Source organism: Odocoileus virginianus, chromosome 14 (assembly GCF_023699985.2).
Source record: "Odocoileus virginianus isolate 20LAN1187 ecotype Illinois chromosome 14, Ovbor_1.2, whole genome shotgun sequence".
NCBI classification, from domain to species: domain Eukaryota; kingdom Metazoa; phylum Chordata; class Mammalia; order Artiodactyla; family Cervidae; genus Odocoileus; species Odocoileus virginianus.
This window is the reverse complement of record NC_069687.1, coordinates 37,678,247-37,703,977: the sequence shown is the minus strand read 5'-3', so window position 1 is coordinate 37,703,977 and position 25,731 is coordinate 37,678,247. Positions and strand designations below refer to the sequence as shown.

The 25,731-nt window shown below is 43.3% G+C and overlaps 1 protein-coding gene across 1 annotated transcript in view; it reads right to left on the bottom strand.

Annotated features, from left to right (window-relative positions):
- Positions 1-25,731, bottom strand: part of NIM1K (NIM1 serine/threonine protein kinase) — a 75,518-nt gene that overhangs the window by 19,664 nt on the left and 30,123 nt on the right. Inside the window, exon 2 of the mRNA XM_070476651.1 lies at positions 6,953-7,959. Coding sequence (XP_070332752.1) covers positions 6,953-7,244 — 292 coding nt within the window. The 5' untranslated portion in view covers positions 7,245-7,959. The remainder of the gene's footprint in view (positions 1-6,952; positions 7,960-25,731) is intronic.

Genomic DNA, 25,731 nt, shown 5'->3' with positions numbered 1-25,731 from the left:
AACTAAAGATTCCAGTGCAGCAACTAAGACTCGATGTGGCCGAATAAATAAAAATAAATTTTTAAAAATACAATAAAAAAATAAACACCAGTAGGCCTTATTGGTTAAGCTTTACTAGAGCCTGTGTGAGTCTTTCCAGCTCTGTTCTCCTGGGAGATTACAGCATAGGAACCCACCAGAGAGAACTGCCAGGCATGGCTCCCTCCCACATCTCTTCTCATTACTGCTGGATTTTCAGAGGACGTTGTTATACTGACTTCATTCACCAAGTATTGTTTGAATGTTTATTACTTATACTGCACGTGGTTGGGAAGCCTGAGGATCTGTAAGACACAGTGTCTGACACCAAGGAGCCTGTGACCAGGACACACAAGACCTTCACTCTATCTGGATTTGTTAGGCTCCAAACCTTTATCATTCATTCATACTTTCTCTTGGGCTCCAAGATGGTCGTTCAGCTCCTCTACTTCATGACCTCTGTGTATCTCTAAGTCAGGGCTTCTAAATCTGCACTCTCAAATCCACTTCTCCAGTAGTCACTATTCAGTATAAGTCACTGAGGCTGGAAACCTGGGAGACATTTTTAATTCTTCCCCTGCCTGTCCCCTCCTCCTTCTCCCCCATGCAGTCGACCACAGGTTTTCCAATATTCTGAAAGAGTCTTCAAATGCGTCCTCTTCTCTCCATCCTCACTGTCACTTCCTTAGTTGAGGTGGACATCGTCATTCGTCTGGACCACTAGACTAATATTTTGTTCTGACATCCCTGACTCTTGGCAAGCTTCAACTTCAGTTCACTTTCCTCACTAAAATAATTAATAGTTAATCACTTTGGGGGCTTCCTAGGGGGCACAGTGGTGAGAGAATCCACCTGCCAATGCAAAAGATACAAGAGATGCGGGTTCAATCCCTGGGTCAGGAAGAGCCCCTGGAGAAGGGAATGGCAGCCCATTCCAGTATTCTTGCCTGGGGAATTCCATGGACAGAGGAGCCTGGTGGGCTACAGTCCATAGGGTCACAAAGAATCAGACATGACTGAGCAACTAACACTTTCACTTTTCATTCATTTATTTGGCTGTGTTGGGTCTCAGTTGTGGCACCCGCGATCTTTGATTTTTGTCAGTAAGCAGGATCTTTAGTCGCAGGGGGTGGGATCTAGCTCCCTGACCAAGGATTGAACCTGAGCCCCTGCATTGAGAGCGCAGAATCTTAGCCATGGAACTATCAGGGAAGTCCCCCTCACTGAATTACTTTTAAATCTCCAAACACTCCTCACTCTGGCTCATACCTCCATTCACTTTACATCTCTCTCTGCCTGCCATCCCCCTTCCCCTTGTATCATTTCTCCGCAAGCCTCAAGACATAACACAGCCTTTCCTGATCAGCTGACCCTTTCTTGATCTCAGGTACGGTCGGGCACACCCTTTGTCCCTCACCCTGTGACAGCACTTGTCAACTGTTTCCTGTTTATCTCCATTACTTACTGAGAGTTCCTGTCCAGCAAGAACTGTATCTTATTCACCTCTGCAAGGCACGGGAGAGTTAATTATACTTTTTTTTAAAAAGAATGAATGAACCGATGAATAAATAAATCAAGAAAGAAGGAGGAAGGGCTCTAGGAACATGAGACCAGAGTGACAGAGAAGAAGGCAGGGAAGAAGGGGTCAGGAATGTCAGCATCAGAGAAAGGGCCAGGCACTGTGGCCGCTGTTGCTTTTGTTTGAGGCAACAGATGGGACATAAAATATTCAGAAGCCGAGTGTGTCATCTCTTTTGAGAAATTTCTCATCAGCTAAAAGGGGACTTGTGGTGGTTTCAGCCTGCCCTATCTACTTGCAAGGCCCAAGAGAATCTGAGCCATTAGCTATAAAAATAAACTCCAGCCAGTGGGAGGTCTGTATGGAGCCTTCTCTCTAGGGATCATGAGCAGCAGGCGCCTTTTTATAAACCACTGTCCTGGGAGCTACCCCCAGCACTGAAACCTTCCACTTCCCTGCAATCTACTCTGTGATATTATCCAGATTGTCCACGTTTCCTAGAAAACCTAATGACAGTTTGGGGCCAGCTGGCTTTGTATGGGAACCACATTTAAACAAATAGCTCTTCAGATGATGTCATCTGACACGGCTTGGTAATGGGACAGGGTATTTGGAATTCCCAGCAAGGCTAAACCACTCCCTGATGAATCTTCTCCCATTATAGAGGTGAAGATTTTAGAGGAATGTCCCTCTGTCTTTCTATCCCAGTCCCCTCCAGGTAGCCTAATGTCCTCCTCCTTGTCACAAGTCACAGTCCTTTAAAAAAAAATTCTTTATTTATTTGACTCTGCACCAGGTCTTAACTGCAGCATTGGTGTTCAGTCACTCAGTCATGTCCTACTTGTTGCCACCTCATGGACTGCAGAAATCCAGGCTTCCCTGTCCTTCATTATCTCCTGGAGTTTGTTCAAACTCACATCTATTGAGTCAATGATGCCATCCAACCATTTCATCCTCTGTCACCCCCTTCTCCTCCTGCCCTCAATCTTGCAGAATCTTTAGCTGCGTCATGTGAACTCTTAGTTTTGGCATTTAGGACCTTAGTTTCCTGACCAGGGATCAAACCCGAGCCCCGTGCCTTGAAAGTGGGGTGTTTTAGCCAATGGACCACTAGGGAAGTCCCACAGTATTCTGGTCTTCACTCTGTCATCCTCCCTGAGTTCTTGCTTCCTAATACATAAACTGCCCGGCTCTATCTTCATCCTCACATCAATTTGCATCTGGGTCCCCCTTCTTCACACTCTCAGTTCCTTTTGTTCTCACCTTCCTATTCTTTCCTGGGCTCTGTTCCGGGAGAACCAGAGGAGAGATGAGCATGGGACCAGGATGAGGCCATCAGGGCACAAGTCTGCAAGTCAGGAGGTGAAGTCCAGGATTCATTTTCCTGTTGCATCTGTACAGGTGTGCAGTGACCTGCCGTTACATTTTCTGGCTTTGTTTATACGTTGAACTTGTTGAACTGGTTTTTCCTTTGCCTGTCTTTCCCTCCTTTGCCCCCATACCGTTCCATAAACAGAGGATAACACTGAACCTTTGATAACAAGGCTCCTCTGTGGAGGGTTAGGAGTGAGGAGAGCATGACAGTGAGGCCACGGAGGCACCGTCAGCACAAGCAGGAAAAGCCACGCTCTCTGAAGTCCAAAGGACTAGAATTAAGTTAAATCTGTAACACGACAGGCAAGTAGCCTTTGGCATTCGAGAAGGCAGTCACTATGTAAATGCCAATTGTCGTTGATCCGCTTTCTTCTGCCCTCCTCACATAACACTGTCTACAGAATTAGATGCTATGCTGCCGTTGGCTAGTGGCAGTTCCCTGCTTAGCTGGTTACAGTCTCTGTGATGATGTGTGATGATGATGTGCTCTCCCTTCTCAGGGATGCTTCTTTGGACTCTGGGCTTTTCTGACAGTGAGGTGGGCCATGGGACCCTAGGGGCTGCCACTGACTTGAAGCAGGCAGGCCCTTGACTCAGCGGTGGCCCATCACTGGCTGGCCAGCGAGCACTTATATTCTCGCTCTTTAAATTCTGAGCTGCAATAGGATGAGGCTGGTCGGATGGAGATGGGCAATAAAGCTGAGAGATTACGTAGGTTTGGGAAACACTTATTGTTGGTGATGTGCTTTTGGATAATTAAGCACAGAAAACCACTCTGCAGAAAGAAGTATGAAGTAGAAATGAGAAACCATGTGGCCCCAGAGAAAGGAGAGGTGGAGAGGATAACCTCCATTCCTGAAACCTGGCTCCACCACCCTGCTGTGGGGCCACAAAGATCCCCTGCACACGAGTCACCCCGTCACTGCACCGAAATCCCAAGGCAGCTTGGATGCAGCAAAAAAGGAAGCTGAGTTCTAACCCTGCCTCTGTCTGTGACCTCAGGACAGCCACTCCTGAACCTCTATTACTCCCATTTGTAAAACACAGGAGGATGAGATGAGGTCAGTGTCTCCCAAAGCGGAACCTTGAACACTTGTGGGGCATGCAGTGATTTTAGTGCAAGGAAACAGCCTTAAATAGCACCGAACCACAGCATAAAAACGGTATTTTCATATCATTTAAGAGTTAAGAGTATCAGTTAAGAGTTCTCCCTCAACTCTCCTAAGTAAGGTAAAGAGAAACTCAGATGGGTTTTTGGCATGTTTTAAATTACTTTCAGTCACTTGTTAGGTTTCCTTTAAAAATGTTTTTTTAATGTAAGATATCACACTAGTAATTTCTTATATTGGATACATGTTGAAATGACAATAGTTTGGACATAGGGTATTAAATAAAATATTGTTAAAATTGAAAAGAAAATTTGGCCGCCCTGGATGGCCTGTGGGATCTCAGTTCCCTCAGCAGGGATTGAACTCGTATCCCCTGCAGTGGACATGTGGAGTCTTAACGACTGGACTGCCAGAGAATCCTCCCATTACAATTTTTTGAAAGTTGTTAAGAGAATAGATTTTAAAAGTTCTCACTATACACACACACAATTGTAAGTACATGAGGGGGTGAATGTGTTAAATAACCTTATCCAGGTAATCAGTTTGCAGGATATACATATATAAAATCAGAACGTTGTACTCTTAAACAATGTTGTACATCAATTACATCTCAATAAAGCTGGAAAAATAAATACAACTTTGAAATTTGTTTGCCTTGTATTACTTTTACCACTATCTTCTATTCATAGGTTTTCAAGACATTAATATCAAATTCCCATCTGTAATAAGTTTAAGTAAAAAATAGACGTGCACAGTGATAGCTACCATATATTGAGTGGCTACTATGTTCCATGTAGTTTATGTTATTCCTAATTTTCCTAACAATTCTAAGAATCATTATCTCTGTTTTATAGCTAAGGCAACTGAGGACCAAAAGAATGAGTATAATATGCACAAAGTCAGATACCTAGCAAGTGAATGAACAAGGATTTGAAGCCCATGCTCTGAAGCCCATGTTTTCAGATTTGTCTGTTTCTGAAGCCCACATTCTTTCCACTCTCTCTTGATTCCTCTCCACTAGAATCAAGTATCTGAACCCACATTCAGGAAAGAGTTCCAAGTTGGCCACATCCAGTAGGCTTTGCTCAGACATCAGCCCCTGTGTCCTGTCTGCCACCCTGGGTACTCTCTCCTTTCTGAACTCCTCTCCTGGTTTGCCTTTATGCAATTTCTTGTCTCCCCTTCCTGATTAAGTCTTCCAACTGCTGTCTCAATCTCCAGCCCCTCATCTCTCCCTATGTGTTTTATCTTTTGCCCCTCACTCTTGCTCTAGACCACTGAAGAATTCTTTTGCCCTTCACTCTTCCTCTAGACCATTGAAAAGCAACATCTATCCTAATTTAGATTTAAATCCTATAGGCTTCCCTGGTGGTTCAGACGGTAAAGAATCTGCCTGAATATGGAAGACCCAAGTTTGATCCCTGGGTCGGGAAGATCAGATGCCCTGGAGAAGGAAATGGCAACCCACCCCCAGTATTCTTGCCTGGAGAATTCCATGGACAGAGGAGCCTGGACAGTTACAGTCCATGGGGTTGCAAAGAGTCAGACATGACTGAGCAACTAACACACACACACACACACACACACACACACACACACACACACACAAGATCTGGAGAATTCCATGGACAGAGGAGCCTGGACAGCTACAGTCCATGGGGTTGCAAAGAGTTAGACATGACTGAGCAACTAACACACACACATACATACACACACATGTGCGTGCGTGCGATTTACTTTTATGTAATCAGTGCTCCTGGCTGCATTCTGTCAGTGAGGAACCCAAGCAATGCTGTCATGCACCCAGGTAGGTAAGATAAGTAGCCAAGATGTGAAGGCATGAACCCAGACACTTAGGCTCAGAGCAAGACAGAAGGGGACCTAAAGCTGCAGTGACTTGGGTGTGTGTGTGGGCGCGGGATTGTGGGGGGAAGGGGGTGTATGGTGCTTTCTCTATAGGGATCCAACAGGGATGAGAGTGGAGTGGGATTGGAGGTTAGAGAAGAGACAAGAAAATTCTAAAATAAGAAAGAACACCCTTGAAGACGTGGTGGCAGCCTGGGTCCAAGGAGAATAAATGTCAGTATGGGACTTGCAGGGAGACAGCAGAGCCCGTGGGCTTTAGAAAGTCCATAGATGATACTGAATTGCAGGTGTTCTTTTTCTGCCTTGTAACGCCATTATGTCGATCGCCAAGCTTAGCTAAGTTCCAGGTAACTTGGAGAAGTGCCCACGTGGGTTCTCCTCACAGCTCCTGAGGCCAGCGGAGTGGGCACTTCTGGTCTAGAGCCCAGAGGGGCCAGCAGTCAAGCAAGCATGGGTCTGTTGTAGAAAGCAAGGAGCTAACAACAGTGAGGACTGGTGCAGGGCAGACGAAGCAGAGAAGATCCTGAGATCAAGTGCCTTTTCCCCAAACCTCACAGAGGCTGCAGCCTCAGGTAAGGAGGAAGGGCTGGACCCCATTATCCACTGACCATCTGGGAGGGTCCCTGTGCCATTGGTATTGACACACAGATACAGACAGACGTTACAAATAAGGACTTGGAACATGGGTGGCCTTGGAACCAAGCCACACTGCACTCGGCTTCTCGAAGGCAGAACTGGAGAGAACACCCTCAGTGTTTGAGTTCACCTGCCCGGTATGGCAGAAGAGTTTTTGGAGTCAAAATCATCTAAGATGAAACTGCTAAAGCCACACTAGACTCCTTCGGATCTTAGTTTCCTTATCTACAAAGTGAAAATAAAAACACTGAGCTCATACCATCACTGTGAAAATGAACTGCGATAATGACGGACAGCAGCTGCCCTAATGCTTGCCCTTAGCAGGGACTCAGTGATGCTGCTCACCGGCTTCCCTGGCCCCAGACTCCTAACCCGCCCCCCAAACCAGGTCCCCACACCCTAGACATCACCCACAGAGGTCAGTTCCTACCTTTGGTTAGGGAGTGAATCCCCAGCTTGACTTGGGAGAAGTTCCCACTTCCGATCTCCCCTCGGATGCGATAGAAGCCGATCCGCTTGCCCAGAGTGATCTCCCTCACCACCTTCTCATCCTGGGACATGTCCTGGGTCAGCTTCTCAAAGGGCGTCAGCTGGCGAGGCTCTCCCTCCTCGTCCTCCTTGGCCAACTCCGTCTGACAGCCACTCTCCTCGCTCTCCCGCCGACCCCATCTGGCACAGTGGGGATTCACCAGGCCGCCTCCATTCACAAACACAGCAGTCATCGTCCACGGCAGGCTCACCGCTCCATCTCAGCAGAGGCACCGAGCAGGGGCAGGATGGGGAGGAGCAGAAGGGCCCAAGGGGGACGGGAGATGGGACTTAAAAGGCTATAAGGGCCCTGTGTCCTTGAGAGCTGGGCAAAGACTCCTGGATGCGCAAACCCCCTTCTGGGCTTCAGTCAGCCGAAGGCAGAGACCAACCCCAGCACTGCCTACCCAGCCAAGCCCAAAGCCACCCACCTCACTTGAGACATTTCACACCTTCCTTTACAGTGAACTTCCCCACTCTAACTGGACCATCAGGCACACATCCAGGTACCCTAGCCTTGCTCAGGCTCCAAGAACTTTCTGGCGGGCTGTGCCGATGCTCTGTGGTAGGTGGCTCCGTCCCAAAACAGAGGCTCCAGTTTGCTATTTCCTTTGATGGTCAGAGAATCTTCTGCCCTGGTGTGTAAAAGCCCCCAGCAGGCCCCCAGGTCCCCGCTGCTGGCGCTTATCTCTGATCTTCTTCATTTTGCACTTTTGCTGTCAAGTCGCGGGTCCCGGGAGACCTGACAATCCAGACTCCAGGAAAGAAGAAACTTGCAAATCAGCCTTCCGGTCACACGGGCAGCTAGAGGATTAAATCCCTGCAATGCCACCTTAGCCGGCCTTAATTTAGACGAGCTTGCCTCTAAGCCGTGAGCGGTCTCAAAAATTTGGTGGGTGCTGATTCATCCTAAGAATAGAGAATAAGAAAATACATTGGCCCGTGTTAACACATTGGACAGCATTGATAATGAATGCAGAACTGCTGGGGAAGCAACAATTGAAAAGCATCTACACATTTCAGTTCTGACTCATATCATAGTAAATGCTTGATCACATATGATTTAGTCAGAAGAAAATGTACATGCACACAAACACACCTGTCAACATTTCAGAAAATCCCTCACAGGCTGTAGTATTTCTAGCAAAATGACATCTCTATTTTTGTTTCTAGTAAAACAATTTTTCTTTTTCTTGATGTTTAGGGAAATATTCAGGTTGCCTTGGCTTGCTTTAAAGCGAGACTTTTAAAATTATATAATAGTCATGATGATAAAGATTTCCTATTAATATTCATTTTCAAAAGTTCTTACATTGACTCAAATAACAATGTATTTCCTGATGCAAAGAGCCAACTTATTGGAAAAGACTCTGATGCTGGGAAAGTTTGAGGGCAGGAGGAGAAGCAGGCAACAGAGGATGCGATAGTTGGATGGCATCATCAACTCAATGGACATGAGTTTGAGGAAACTCCAGGAGACAGTGGAGGACAGGAAGCCTGGCAGACTGCAGTCCCTGGGGTCGCAAAGAGTCTGACATGACTTAGTGACTGAACAACAACAACAAATATTCCCTTAACCCTGTATGTTCTCGTAGGACTTTTCCTATAGGGGCTGCTCCTGCTCTTTCTTTCTGTAGTATTCTTTGTGCATGCATGTGCATACTCAGTCACTCAGTTGAGCCTGACTCTTTGCAATCCCACGGACTGTGGCCCACCAGGCTCCTCTGCCCACGGGATTCTCCAGGCAAGAATCTGGAGTAGGTTGCCGTTTCCTGCTCCAGGGGATCTTCCTGGCCCAGGGATGGAGCCTGAGTCTCTTGTGCCTCCTGCAGGTTCTTTACCACTGGACCATCCTGGAAGACAGGTATTCTACAATGCAGGCCAATTTTTCTCCGAGGCTTATTTTCTAGGATTTCTATCAGCAGTGAGTCTACAGGCCCAGCAGCTTATTTTAAAGGTTCAGAAACAGGGTAATGTCACTGGAGGACAATTGTCTATGGCATCCTCTGTGATGAGCAATATTGCCCAGCTGGGGTATCTTCATGCTTTCTTCTATGTAGCCTCCAGGAAGAAATAATCACTTCCTCTCTGGATCCCCACAGCACTCTGTACAGTTTCCAATGGGTCTCCTTTCCCTGAAGGTGGGAATGGGGTTTAATTCCCCTGTGTATCCTGCTCCTCTCCTGTCTTTCTCAGCATGGAGCATGATGTCCTGTATAAAGAAAGTGTTCACTAAATGTGTGTTGAACTTGATTTTTGGACTTAAGCATTCTGAAACAAAACCTGAGCAAAAACATGAGAAACTGCCTTGGAGATGGGAATTCCCAATTCTGTTTGATGATATCGAATTATTACAATTAGGTACAGCATGGTTTACATTGCTATTGTGTGTAAGTATGGGGTTGCTGAATAAAGAGAAATAAGGACAGGAAAGAGGAGGTTGCTGCCAGCACTGTGCCTGTTCCTACATGGGGGAGGAGAAGCTGGACGAAGGATAAAGGGGCCAGGTACCAATAACCACACACATCTCCAGGCTAGAGTCTGGTTGCATGCATGCTAAGTCACTTCAGTCATATCTGACTCTTTGTGACCCCATGGACTGACCCCAGCTCCTCTGTCCATGGGATTCTCCAGTCAAGAATACTGGAGTGGGGTGCCATGCCCTCCTCCAGGGGATCTTTCCACTCAGGGATTGAACCCGAATCTCTTATATGTTCTGCATTGGCAGGAGGGTTCGTTACCACTGTCGCCACCTGGGAAGGCCCAAGAGTGATTAGGGTTTTTTAAAAAATATTTTTTAAGATAAAAAGAGCCTTGATCCGCTTGAGGAAAATCTAAGTCACTTGTTCTTAAGCCTTCTGAAGTTGCATACTCCTTGGAGATTCTAAAGAAGTTTGTGACCCTACCTCCAGGAAGAAGCACCCACACAAAGTCTGCATCCAGCTTTATGGGTTCACAGACCCTCTGAGAACACCCCTGTACTTCAGATGAAGAAGTGCTATGAAGATCTCCTCAGATTCCTGACAGAGCGAGACCACCCCGACAGGAAGTGGGGTAACAATTGTATTGGGTTGGCCAAAAGGTTTCCTTTGGCTTTTCCATAGGATGTTATGGAATGAACATTTGGTCAAACCCAAATGAACTTTTTGGCCAACCCAAATGAACTTTTTGGTCAACCCAGTAATTCTGTAAGAAACTTTAGTTTCGCTGTCACAAAGAGAGTACAGCCTTCCGACAAGATGCAGCGCTTGATCACCTGGTGTTCCTGCAGATTGGCTCTATGCCCTTCCTGGGCCTTCTGCAGGACTCCAGGCCTTCATCCCTCCAAGCACTTCACCATGGTGCTGTCACCGTTGCCGACCTACTTGTACCCCAACTGGATAAGCACCTGGAGGCAGGAACCTGCACCTTATTCTTCCAGCTCCCAGGGCTCAGTCCAGTCCTTGGCATTTGTTTGATACACATTTGGTGAAGAAGGAATGAATTAACTTACCCAGTCATCGATCATTATATTCAGGTATGATCTATCTAGTACAGGTGAATATTTTTATTTATAGACAGATAATGGGGCTGCCTAGGTGGTACTAGTGGTAAATAACCCACCTGCCAGTGTAGGAGATGCAAGAGACACAGGTTCGATTCCTACATCGGGAAGGAGAGCATGGCAACCCACTCCAGTATTTTTGCCTGGAGAATCCCATGGACAGAGGAGCCTGGCCGGTTATAGACCAGAGGGTTGCAAAGAGTCGGACACAAGTGAAGTGACTTAGTACAAACACAACACTATTACAACATTTACTTGAGTTATTCCGACAGCATATTTCACTCCACATTTTCAAGACCCAAGCTACCTTCTAGTGGGCAATAGGATTCCTGGTCCCGCCTTCTTTTGTAGGGAAAAGCTTAGCTTGAATTCCCCCATATGACTGAGAATTGCTACAGGACTGCTTAGAAATTCAAAATCTTTGGTCAACCATTTGTAAAAGAATGAAACTAGAACATTTTCTAACACCATACACACAAAAAAAACTCAAAATGGATTAAAGATCTAAATGTAAGACCAGAAACTATAAAACTCCTAGAGGAAAACATAGGCAAAACACTCTCTGACGTAAATCAGAGCAGGATCCTCTATGACCCACCTCCCAGAGTAATGGAAATAAAAGCAAAAATAAACAAATGGGACCTAATTAAACTTAAAAGCTTTTGCACAATAAAAACTATAAGCAAGGTGAAAAGACAGCCCTCAGATTGGGAGAAAATAATAGCAAATGAAGCAACTGACAAAGAATTAATCTCAAAAATATACAAGAAACTCCTGCAGCTCAATTCCAGAAAAATAAGCGACCCAATCAAAAAATGGGCCAAAGAACTAAACAGACATTTCTCCAAAGAAAACATACAGATGGCTAACAAACACATGAAAAGATGCTCAACATCACTCATTATCAGAGAAATGCAAGTCAAAATCACAATGAGTACCATCTCACGCCGGTCAGAATGGCTGCTATCAAAAAGTCTACAAACAATAAATGCTGGAAAGGGTGTGGAGAAAAGGCAACCCTCTTACACTGTTGGTGGGAATGCAAACTAGTACAGCCACTATGGAGAACAGTGTGGAGATTCCTTAAAAAACTGGAAGTAGAATTGCCATATGACCCAGCAATCCCACTGCTGGGCATACACACCAAGGAAACCAGAACTGAAAGAGACATGTGTATCCCCATGTTCATCGCAGCACTGTTTATAATAGCCAGGACATGGAAGCAACCTAGATGTCCATCAGCAGACGAATGGATAAGAAAGCTGTGGTACATATACACCATGGAATATTACTCAGCTATTAAAAAGAATGCATTTGAATCAGTTCTAATGAGGTGGATGAAACTGGAGCCTATTATACAGAGTGAAGTAAATCAGAAAGAAAAACACCAATACAGTATATTAACACATAAATATGAAATTTAGAAAGATGGTAACAATGACCCTATATGTGAGACAGCAAAAGAGACACAGATGTAAAGAACAGACTTTTGGACTCTGTGGGAGAAGGTGAGGGGAGGATGATTTGCGAGAATAGCACTGAAACATGTATATTATCATATGTGAAATAGATCACCAGTCCAGCTTTGATGCATGAGACAGGGTGCTCAGGGCTGGTGCACTGGGATGACCCTGAGAGATGAGATGGGGAGGAAGGTGGGAGGGTGGGTCAGGATGGGGAACACATGTGTACCCATGACTGATTCATGTCAATGTATGGCAAAAACCACCACAATATTGTAAAGTAATTAGCCTCCAATTAAAACAAAGTTTAAAAAAAAAAAAAGAGAGAGGGGAAAAAAAAAAGAAATTCAAAATCTTCCTCCTACCTGCCCCGTTCAGGGGATCAAGTCTCCCCAAGCACCCAGGCCTCATGCCTCCTGGGATTGCCCTCCAACTCCCTGGGGCACTGCTTGGCCAGGGCTTCTCTGCTTTCCTGGTTCCCCAACTCTCTCACTTTGGGGTCTATATCTTGAGATTCACTGTGGCCTGGGATTTACAATGGAGCTTTAGACTTGCTACCTGATTGACTTCAGGCGCCCCCAGGGACTGCTGCCTCCTGCCTTTCTAATTCAGCGAGAGGGAGGAGGGATCTGACACGAATGCCAAGTGTAGGCAGGCTCTATTTTGGATTACATCCCCTATATCCACACATTAAATTTTTTACACAGTGGCCTTGAATCAATTGTCTTGCCTTAAAGTCCAGAGACTTTAATTATCTGTTTAGATCAGATAATAAAGTTGTTACAGTTTTGCAAATAGTGCTGTGGGATTGTATTGAGAATGAATCTCAACTTGTTAGGAGAGCTAGCAAGCCAACTAGAAAAAACTGAACCCCTATCTCATACCTACTCTCAAATAAATTCCAAAATAAATCACCAAATAAATGCAAAATAAATGAAACCATAAAATACTAGAAAAAAATCAGAAACTTTTTAATGATCTCAGAGAAGACCATAAAATAAAATACTGTCTGACTAAATAAAATTATAACTTTCTGTTAACACAACATTGTAAATCAACTATACTTCAATAAAATAATTTTTTAAAATTATAACTTTCCATTGCTAAAAGTGTATCATAAAAAAACAAAGCAAACTGAATGATAAACTGGTAGAGAAAACTTTCCAATGCACATGAAAGACAAAGAGCTAATTTTCTAAATAAGGAACTATTTTTTACAAATTAATAAGAAAGAAAACAATATTCCAAAAGAAAGTGACAGAGAGCCTGAGCAGACATTTCACAGAAAATACAAATGGCTTTGTATCATACAAAGAGATGCCCAATCTCACAACCAAAGAAATAGACATCAAAACTATGCTGAAATTATGTGAGTTTTTTTGCCATGCTGCATGGCATGCAGGATCTTAGATCCCAGGCAGAGATGGAATCCATGTCCCCTGCAGTGGAAGGGCAGGGTCTTAACCACTGGACCACCAAGGAAGTCCCCGAAATTAGATTTTGTACTATATTTAGAAACTACTAAAAAAATTATAATGCACTGGTTAGGGAGGGAAACAGGAGCTTGTATTCATTGGTACTGAGGATATAAATTGGTACAATTCCTTGGAGGACAATTTGGCTATAGCTATTAAAGTACAAGGGTATGTAATCTTTGTCTCAGCTATTTTACTTCTAAAATTTATCCTATACGTGTGTAGGATACGTCTGTCTTTGTGTATTGACACACATATTTTGAATATAAAAATACATATTCACTGCTGCATTGTTTTACAGTAATTGTACATAGTAGAGTAAATAGTAAAGACACTGCATTAATGCCCATCAGAAGGGATCAGTTGAATAAGATACACTACATACATATACAAAAATAATGGATTACTGTGCTTTTGTAAAAAAAAAGAATGAGTTATGATATCCAAGAAATATTGTTAAGAGGTCAGCAGAGTATACATAATGTGATACCAGAAGTATAAGGGGACTTCCCTGGTAGTTGAGTAGATAAGACTCCTTCCTCAGAGCCCAGGTTTGATCCCTGGTCAGGGAACTAGAACCTCCATGCTACAATTAAAGATTCCACCTGCAGCAACAAAGACCCAGAGCAGCAAATAAATAAATAAAAATATTTTTAAAAAATGAGAAACAGGAGGGTATGCCTGAGAAACTAGCAATAGCTATTGCCCCTGGGGAGGGGAGTTGTTGGATTGGGAATTGGAATGAGAAAAAGGTGTGTGTTTTTCATTACTCTTTTACATGGTTTACTTTTTTTCTTTCATGTGCGTGCATTTACCTTTACAAAAGAAAGTTAGGACTTCCCTCATGGTCAAGTAGTTAAGAATCTGCCTGACAACACAGGGGACGTGGGTTCAATTCCTGGTCCAATTCCTGGCCCAGGAAGAATCCACATGCTGCGGGCAAGTAAGCCCTCGTGCCCCAACTACTAACCTCTGCTCTGGAGGCTGGGAAGCACAGTTACTGAAGTCTGTGGGTCCTAGAGCCTACGCTTGGCAACAAGAGAAGCCACTGCAATGAGAAGCCCATGCGCTGCAACTAGAGAAATCCTCCTTGAAGCAAACAAAGACCCAGTGCAGCCAAAGATAAATAATTTTTAAAAAAAAGAAAAAATATGTAATGTGTTGCCATCTTACACAATTGGTGTACAAAATTGTTGCTTTACTTTTGGTTATATAGGGAGACTGCCATCCGTGCATGCATGCTAAGTCACTTCAGTTGCGTCTGACTCTTTGTGACCCTATTGGCTGTAGCCCACCAGGCTCCTCTGTCCATGGGATTGCCCAGGCAAGAATACTGGAGCGGGTTGCCATGCCCTCCTCCAGGGGATCTTCCTGACCCAGGGATCAAACGTGCCTCTCTTATGTCTCCTGCACCCTCACACTTGATTCTCTAATACTAATGGATTTCTTTTAAAATCAAAAGAAAATAAGGAGCTTCCTGTTAAATGAGGAGTAGCTCTCACAGTCAACAAAAGAGTCTGGATTACAATATTTGGGTGCAATCTCAAAAATGATAGAATGATCTCTGTTCATTTCCAATGCAAACCATTCACTATCACAGTAATCCAAGTCTATGCCCCAACCACTAATGCCGAAGAAGCTGAACAGTTCTACAATGACTTTGAAGACCTTCTAGAACTAACACCGAAAAAAATTGTCCTTTTCATCATAGGGGACTGGAATGCAAAAGGAGGAAGTCAAGAGATATCTAGAATAATAGGCAAGTTTGGCCTTGGAGTACAAAATGAAGTAAGACAAAGGCTAACAGAGTTTTGCCAAGAGAATGCACTGGTCATAGCAAACACCTTCTTCCAACAACACAAAAAGTGATAACTCTACACATGGACATCACCAGATGGCCAATACCAAAATCAGATTGATTATATCCTTTGCAGCCAAAGATGGAGAAGCTCTACACAGTCAGCAAAAACAAGACCAGAAGCTGACTGTGACTCAGATCATGAACTCCTTATTGCAAAATTCAGGCTTAAACTGAAGAGAGTAGGGAAAACCACTAGATCATTCAGGTATGACCTAAATCAAATCCATTATAATTATATAGGGGAAGTGACAAATAGATTGATGGGATTAGATCTGATAGAGTCCCTGAAGAACTATGGATGGAGGTTCGTGACATTGTACAGGAGGCAGTGATCAAGACCACCCGCAAGAAAAAGAAATGCAAAAAGGCAAAATGGTTGTCTGAGGAGGCCTTACAAATAGCTGAGCAAAGAAAAGAAGCTAAAGGCAAAGGAGAAAAGGAAAGATACACCCATCTGAAAGCAGAGTTCCAAAGAATAGAAAGAAGAGAGAAGAAAGCCTTCCTCAGGGATCAATGCAAAGAAATAGAGGAAAATAATCGAATGGGAAAGACTAGAGATCTCTTCAAGAAAATTAGAGATACCAAGGGAACATTTCATGCAAGATGGGCACAATAAAGGACAGAAACCGTATGGACCTAACAGAAGCAGAAGATATTAAGAAAAGAGAGCAAGAATACACAGAAGAACTACACAAAAAAGATCTGAATGACCCAGATAACCATGATGGTATGATCACTCACCTAGAGCCAGATGTCCTGGAATGGGAAGTCAAGTGAGCCTTAGGAAGCATCACTACAAACTAAGCTAGTGGAGGTGATGAAATTCTAGTTGAGCTATTTCAAATCCTAAAAGATGATGCTGTGAAAGTGCTGCACTCAATATGCCAGCAAATATAGGAAAACTCGGCAGTGGCCATAGGACTGGAAAAGATCAGCTTTAATTCCAATCCCAAAGAAAGGCAATGTCAAAGAATGTTCAAACTACCATACAATTGGACTCACTTCATACACTAGCAAAGTAATGCTCAAAATTTTCCGAGTGGGGCTTCAACAGTACGTGAACCAAGAACTCCTCGATGTTCAAGCTGGATTTAGAAAAGGCAGAGGAACCAGAGATCAAATAGCCAATATCTGCTAGATCATAGAAAAAGCAAGAGAATTCCAAGAAAACATCTACTTCTGCTTCATTGACTACACTAAAGCCTTTGACTGTGTGGATCACAATAAACTGTGGAAAATTCTTAAAGAGATGGGAATACCAGACCACCTGACCTGCCTTGAGAGAAATCTATATGCAGATCAGGAAGCAACAATTAGAACTGGACATGGAACAATGGACTGGTTCCAAATTGGGAAAGGACTACATCAAGGCTGTATATTATCACCCTGCATATTTAACTTGTATGCAGAGTACGTCATGCAAAATGCTGGGCTAAATGAAGTAAAAGCTGGAATCAAGATTGCTGGGAGAAATATCAATAACCTCAGATATGCAGATGGCAATACCCTTATGGCAGAAAGCGAAGAAGAACTAAATAGCCTCTTGGTGAAAGTGAAAGAGGAGAGTTAAAAAGCTGACTTGAAACTCAACATTCAAAAAACTAAGATCATGGCATCCAGTCCCATCACTTCATGGCAAATAGATGGGGAAACAATGGAAACAGTAGCAGACTTTATTTTCTTGGGCTCCAAAATCACTGCAGATGGTGATTGCAGCCATGAAATTAAAAGACCCTTGCTCCTTGGAAGAAAAGCTATGTCCAACCTAGATAGCATATTAAAAAGCAGAGACATTACTTTGCCGACAAACATCCATCTAGTCAAAGCTAAGGTTTTTCCAGCAGTCATGTATGGGTGTGAGTTTTACCATAAAGAGAGTTGAGCACTGAAGAATTGATGCTTTTGAACTGTGGTATTGGAGAAGACTCTTGAGAGTCCCTTGGACTGCAAGGAGATCAAACCTGTCAATCCTAAAGGGAATCAGTCCTGAATATTTATTGGAAGGACTGATGCTGAAGCTCCAAGACTTTGGCCACCTGATGTGAAGAATGGACTCATTGGAAAAGACCCTGATGCTGGTAAAGATTGAAAGCAGGAGGAGAGGGGGACAACAGAGGATGAGATGGTTGGATGGCAACACCGACTCAATGGACATGAGTTTGAGCAAGCTCCGGGAACTGATGATAGACAAGGAAGTGTGGCGTGTTGCAGTCCATGGGGTTGCAAAGAATCAGACATGACTGAGTAACTGAACTTGAACTTGTCCAGTTAAATACATAATTTTACACTTTCATTTATCTTTGTGTGTGTGTTAGTCGCTCTGTCGTGTCTGACTCTGTGTGACCTCATGAACTGTAACCCACCAGGCTCCTCTCTCCATGGAATTCTCCAGGCAAAAATACTGAAGTGGGTTGCATCCCATTCTCCAGGGGATCTTCCCGACCCAGGGATCAAACCTGGGCTTCCTGTATTGTAGGCAGATTTTTTTTTACCATCTGAGCTACCAGGGAAGTCCTTCATTTATCTCTAGCTCCTTCCAAAACTCCACAGTAGGAATAGGAAGGGGAAAAAGCATAAACCCACTAGGATAAACAGTGTAAGAGAAGTAATAGACAGATGCAAGGAGTCCACATGTTTTGGGGAGATGGAAAGCAAATTGAAGAGTGGTTAATGACCGCAAAGAAGGTAGAGAAAACTGCAACCTAAAATGCCACATCAGTTCAATTCAGTCACTCAATCGTGTCCGACTCTTTGTGACCCCACGGACTGCAGCACGCCAGGCTTCCCTGTCCATCACCAACACCCGGAGTTTACTCAAACTCATGTCCATTGAGTCGGTGATGCCATCCAGCCATCTCATCCTCTGTTGTCCACTTCTCCTACCACCTTCAATCTTTTCCAGCATCAGGGTCTTTTCCAATGAGTCAGTTCTTCACATCGGGTGGCCAAAGAATTGGAGTTTCAGCTTCAGCATCAGTCCTTCCAATGAATATGCAGGACTAGATTTCTTTACGATGGACTGGTTGGAATTCCACATCAGGACATGCCAGTGAGATGCAGCATTCTGAACACTCGAGAGACTTCAAACTGTAAGAGACCAGCTACCTCAGGGTCTGGAGGAGTGAAGAAGACCAAAACCATGGGGGCTGTCTGAACACAGAGCAGTGGGCGCCCAAGCCTTTCTGTCCTCAGAGCGCGGCTGCTCTCTCTGCTCACACGGAGCAGCTCAGGCGCAGAAGGCACGGGACTGGCCCTTAGCTCAGACTCGGATGTGGGATCTCCCGTCCCCTCTTCTCCCTGCGGCCCGAAGTTCTGAGCTTCCGGAATAAAGGGAAACAGGTACAAAAGCTGCCTGGCAGGGGGTTTCTCTTTTGGGTAAAGAGAAAAGACCTCCTGAAACCCATATTAAGGAGGTTCTCCAACCCGCCTGACCACCCACCGCGCAGTCCCCAGGAGCCAGGTTCACTTGCAGGCAAGGAGCTTCCAATCAGATCTGAGTGCCTTCTGCTTAGAATGAATGTCCGGTCAAGAGGCACCAGACACCTGAGGAAAGGCTCCCAAATGAAAGCAAGCAAGCGAACCCAACCCAAATAGGAGCGACCAAAAGGAACCTGAAGAAAACAGAAAGCGACACAGGACAAAAGATAAAATACTGCATCCATAAAACCAGAGCAAAATGCTGAAACCAAACCAAAACCAAAACCCTCAGAGAACAAGAAAGAGAGCTCTTGGAAACCAAAATTAAGGAATTCAATTGAAGGTTTAAAGAGACCGCGAAACAGAGGACCATCCATTCACAAAGTCCAACATCTGATTATCAGAATTCCCGGACTCACACTATTGTGCTCCCAATAAAGACACACGGTTTCTATTGTACTTGAATTGCCTGCAAATCTCAGAAACTTCAAAATTAGTGATGAATGGGGCAAAAGTCCACATTCTCACAAATTCCAACAGAATATAAAAGTAGAAGAAAAAAATCTAACTAGAAAGATACATCCTGCTTGGCGATGAATATTCATTTTTATTTTGCAGGATTTTTTTTCCTAAAGACTTCTCTTAGATGTCTGGAAGCAGAAATCCTGATTAGAGGTTGTGAAATTACTATAGTTTATATTTGGACTGCTTTCTAGTAGTGTTCTAAAATATCAAGCTATATCATATTGAAAATAAGCAAATAATGGAAATTATGACATACCTAATTGCAGACAAAATCCTCCCTTTTCTTAGATGATAGCATGGGCTGTTATTGTTTTACTCTCTGCCCTTTTGATTTTAACCAGTTTTTATGGACATTAATGAGAGCTTAGAAACCCAACCAGCCAAAAATACAAGTCGCTTCACTGTAGATCAAAGCCTCTGGAGGAGGCAGAATGGTTCTTAATTATTAGCTTACTGTGGCTACATAGCAATGCATTAAATAAGATTAAAGAAAATGGAGCTTACTCGGTCATTTATTTTCTTGACTTGTAACCCACTGTGAAAATAATATCAAAGAAAACCATTTCGTCTTTGTTCTCTTTGTCTGAGTTTAAATTATAAAACTTCTGGGCGAGGCTCACAGACAACCTCTTCTTTGGTCGGCAAGGCCAGGCACGGATTTGCTTAGAAAAAAAAGCTGGGTTTTCTCTCCGTGTGGCGACAGGATGGGAGGACAGCCAAAGCTCCTGTAATCCTCCTCAGATGCGGTGGACCCTCGGGGGAGATCATTAGCAAACATGCTCCATTTGAAAATCTATTTTAACATTTAAAAATTATTTGCACCTTATTAGCTTTTGGCCCCAGCTTTGTATTCCCCAACACAGCCGTCAAGATCCCCATGGGAGGTGACGAGCAGGGATGTCGGCAGTTAGGAAACTGCAAATGGAAAATGAACGTATTGACTCTGCCCTGGAGATGAACAGCAACGTGGCTCCTTGACACATTCACAAGCTACTTTCCCAGCCTCCAGGCTAGGTCTCCCCATTGCCCTTACACTTGTGACCATGGCCGTCCACCCAGGCTGATGGGCTTACATCAATCGACTTTTTCCACACTGAGCTCTGCCACCGTTGAGGTTCTCTTGACCATCAAGGTCACAGACTCCAATGCCCAGGAGGGTTCTGCAGATGTTCAGTGGGGCATAGTGCAGCCCCCAACCCCAGCATGATACAGCCGCCAGGCCCAGCAACAACATGGACAGCCACGCTGCAAGGCAAGCTTGCTTTTCCTAAGCGTTTTAATCCTTTAAGGGCAACTGGAAATCAATAAATTTGTAGTCAATTCTCTCAATCTTTAAATGGTGGTTCAAATATTTTAAAAACACTGTGTGGCCATGTGAAACAGAACCCTCCAGCCAGATTTGACCTTCAGGTTGCTAATTTGCCAATTCTGCTCTAGGTTTTATAGGAACATCATCAGAGAAAAAGGCAAGGGGAGTCAATAGATCCATAGTCAAATATACCTGGGAATGGTGCTTGCTCACCCTTCTTAGATTTCTGCGTTAGTACCTCACTATCTTGAGGTATTTAAAACAAATACACAAATAAAATCTGTTTTTTGTTTGTTCGTTTAATTCAGTGTTCTCAGAGTTTATTTGACCGTGGAATTCATTCTTACGGAATACCTTTATCTCATTGGCATTTTCTTACAACTCTGATTTCAGAGTTAGACAAAGTTATAAAATCCTCAATTAACTGTCAGTAAGACAACTGTAAAATTTGGGTCCCAAGAGGAAAATTATGAAAACACTTCACTATAAAATGAAACAGAAAATAGATTAACCTAGTTTAATCCACAAATGTAGCTAACTGGGTGAGGGTGGCCCACCTCCGTAAGGTGTAGGATGACATAGTTTCTTAGTGATTAAATAAGTATCTTTTAACCTTGGGAATATATCATTTTTTTATCTGTACAAAAAATTTTTTTGTATCTGTATTTAAACCTGTTTTGCATCTGTACATTTTGTATAGATACAAATCCATTTTGTATCTATACAAGAAAATACATCATTTTTGTATCTGTATTAAATTTTTATATAATGCAGTTTTAAAAATTGTTAAAATCTACTAGATCAAAAAATATAATATTTACAGTATTTTACAACAGGCAAAAGCGCAGTGGATGACTGAGTGAATGAATGGATGAATGACATGACAAGCCTGTGAGGTGAGGTACTGTCACTTCCTTTCCACCGATTAAAACAGTAAACAAAACCAAGGCTATCTGAAATTAAGAAAGTTGTCCTTGATGTCTTGACAGTTTACTCAAAGACAGTGAAGAGTGCCTATTTAAGTCACCCTTACAACATGTGAAACCAGGAATTTTAAACACATGAGCAAGAGAATGGGGACATGTTCCAGTAGTGACATGGCAGAAACTCAAGCCCTTCCCCATAAAGATATAAACCTCAGTTATAATTCATTTCCAAAACACAGGTCTTCCCAGCTTTTCTGAGAGAGCATGCCTGCCTCCAAACAAATAAGGAAAGGCATTAAGATACAGAATGAAATCATGGGTTGAATCACAAGCAGGTGGCCCTGAGCAGAAAAACAAAATGTATTCTACATTTCCTCAGAAATAACTAATTTAGGAAATGCAGGACAGGAACATTCATGCCTATTTGCAGCTCATGGCTTATTTTTAGGGGATTAAAAATATTTGCAAGTCAAAGCAGAAACTGCTCTTTTACTGCCTTATAACTTTCTTCAACTCTAATGCAGTGTTCACTAAGAAGCAGGAATAAACTTTGAGGGATGGCCGTAGGGGATGTTCGAGAAAACGTTTTTTTTCTATTTGAGCAGAACTCCAGAAAGTCTAACATGGCAGGAGGGGCTGGAAGGCTAGTCATACAGGAGAACAAAGCTTTTACTTTCATCATCGTAAAAATTTCAGGTGGATTAGAAATCGTTATTAAGATCCTCACATCTCTCATAAGTGTTCCCTTTACACAGGATAAGCAACACATCTGAGCATTCTTAAATATTTACACAGCAGTGGAGGTAAGTGAGCAAGGGGTGTTGGTGGCAGGGGACAAGAGAGAAATGACTAAATATAAAAAAGTGAACAAATCTCAGCATGCAATAGTGATTTGCACTAATAGAATAGAGAATTTTTAAAAATCTTCATAGATATGGAAATTTAATGTGTACTAGAGATGACATTTCAAACCACTGGCAAAAGATGATTCAGTTTATGATGCTCGTAGGGACAGAACCAGGAGGCAACTTGTGTAGACTTTAGCTCTCCTACCATCTAAATTCTCCATCAAATTCTCCGATTCTTTGATACAGATTATTCATATTTTCTTAGATGAATGCAAAGGGCCATGGAAACACACCTCTTCCAGTAATATTACTAACCCAAGACTCAACTATACGCAAATTCAGGAGTCACTATTTGGTGCTGGGACAAACCACGTATATATGTATATTTGGGTATTCATAGAAAAAACGTCTGGAAGAATACATTTTGAACTAGTGGATGACAACTGGAAAGGGGCAGGGAAGTGGGTGGTACAGAACTGGGGGTAGTGAAAAGGAGTGTGGTGGAGGAAGCTAGTTATCCCCCTTCTGCCTGCTCTTTCTTTCTTCTCTTACAGTGGCTTTCAGCCTTGACTGAACCAAAATCACCTCAGAGATTATTTTAAAGATGCAGAAGCCCAGGCCCTGTCCCAAAGATTCTGATTTAATTGGTCTTGGAGGAAGGCATGCCTTTTTATCTGTTTTTCAGCTTCCCAAGTGATTGTGTTGTGTAGCCAGCTTTGAAAACCACTATTCTACCACATTAAAGTTTTATCTGGGGACTTCCCTGGTAGTCCAGTGGTTAGGATTCTGTGCTTCCAGTGCAGGGGGCATGGGCTCCATCCCTGGTAAGGGGACTAAATATTTCTATTTTATTATTTATGCTGCATCTCATGGCCAAAAAAAATTTTTTTTTAAAATCTGGACACATTACTACTCAACTATCAGTCTGACCTGATGTTATACAACTTTTACGATGTTTACAGAATGAACTTGTTTCTTCATGTATTTCTGTATTGTTTGAATCTTTTATAAAACATATAATTACTTCCAAAATTAACTAGATAGATAGAAAACATGTGGGTCAATGATAGAAATAGCAACTGCAGAGACTTCAGATTTTGGTTTTCTGGTATCTCAAAAGATTTCAAATCACGTATACAAAGTCACAAATACTTATTGAGGACTGGTCATATGAAAGAAAATAAGGTGATATGAAAAAGTATGTCATTGTTTTTAAAACTACCATATTTACTTAATTTATGAGGAACAAACCAACTTCGTCAAAAGAATTTCATCCATAATTTTCAGGTAACATTGTTAATCTAAATTTCATTAAATTTCTGATTACATTTAATTTGGTAAACTTTGTTTTGTTTTATAGCTGTTTATAAGCTACAAGGAAAAAGAATATAAATGGAGTTTCATATTCATACATTTTTTGGTGTCTTTAAAGTAGAATTTTTATTTATAGTTATCTAAATAATTTAAGTCCAAGGAGTTGTGAGAATTTTACTCCTTTACAAGTAATTTCTACATGACATAAGTTTGAGAAACTTGGCTTTTGACAGTGATTCTCCCAAATCAAAGGACCAGATGGGGTTGTGGAATTAGCACTGACTCAGGTCAGAATGAGGTTCAAATCTCAACTCCCACTAAAGTCTGTGGGGCCATAAGCAAGTCCCTTCTGGTCTCTGAGCTTTAGCGTCTTTACTGGCAAGTGAGAGTATTGGACCCCATGACAGCGATAGATCATTCCAGCCCTGACCTGATATTGTTGATTTTAACAATGGAGAATGAATTCCAAAGTATTTATGGAGGAAAAAAGGCCCTCCTGAAGTCCAAGTGTCACTTCGCCCCCTTCTGGGCCTTTGTAGTCTTCGCATGAGTGAGATAAAAAAAATCCAGAAGCCTGCATGGACATGCGGAAATAGGAGAGTCCCCTTTCCGCTCATAAACAATTTAGAAAGCCAGATTTGAAGGTTTCTTATAGAAGCATTAGAAGACAACCCAGGAAAGAAGAAAGGGCAAAGGCCACGGAAAGAGTAGGACATGGGAGTGGGGTGGGATCAAGAGAGTCTCACTCACAATTGTGTCATTATCCTCCCATAGAACACCTACCACTGGCTATCAATTCTCAGGCGTCTACTATGTGCTGTCGGAGAAGGCAATGGCACCCCACTCCGCTCCTCTTGCCTGGAAAATCCCATGGACGGAGGAGCCTGGTAGGCTGCAGTCCATGGGGTCGCTAAGAGTCGGACACGACTGAGCGACTTCACTTTCACTTTTCACTTTCATGCACTGGAGAAGGAAATGGCAACCCACTCCAGTGTTCTTGCCTGGAGAATCCCAGGGACGGGGCAGCCTGGTGGGCTGCCGTCTATGGGGTCTCACAGAGTCGGACACGACTGAAGCGACTTAGCAGCAGCAGCAACTATGTGCTGTGCTTAGTCGTGTCCGACTCTTTGCAACCCTGTGGACTGTAGCCCGCCAGGCTCCTCTGTCCATGGGATTCTCCAGGCAAGAATACTGGAGTGGGTTGCCATGCCCTCCTCCAGGGGATCTTTCCAAACTGGGGATCGAACCTGTGTCTCTTATGTCTCCTGCATTGGCAGGCAGGTTCTTTACCACTAGTGCCACCTAGGAAGCCCTTGCCCCAATATTATTCACATCCAAATCATCTCATTATTATCACTGAGTCCAAGACACTGGCAGATGTTTTAAATTATTTATTAACATGTATGTGTTTTTGGCTGCACTGGGTCTTCATTGTTGCGTACAGGCTTCCTCTAGTTGAGGACAGGGAGGGCTACGCTAGTTGCAGATCGCAGGCTCTAAGTGAGTAGGCTTTGGTAGTTGCGGCTCACCGGTTCTAGGGTGCTGGCTCAGCAGTTGGGACCGAGTCGGCTTTGTTGCCCCTTGGCATGTGGAATCTCCCAGACCATCGTTTGAACCCATGTCCCCCACATTGTCAGATGAATTATTAATCACTGGATCACCAGGGAAGTCTCACCATCAGATTTTTTTTTGGATTATAGTTAGTCTCTTTAGGTGGTCTCAGAGCTTCTGTTTTATCTGGCGCCCCCCGGCCAGGCAAGTCAGAAGCTCTGAAACCAGCTCAGACATGGTCTCTTTCAAACAGAGCATCCAGGAAGATCCTTCTGAAAGATGTCAAATCATGTCACTTCTCTATTCAGAACCCTTGGATACCTTCTGTTCTCATTTGGAGTAAAAGCCGAGGCCCTTAAAATGACCTGAATTCAAGGTTCTGCCCAGTACAGTCCAATTCCCCTTTGATGTCATCTCTTCCAATCTCCACCTCACTCAGGTCACCCCA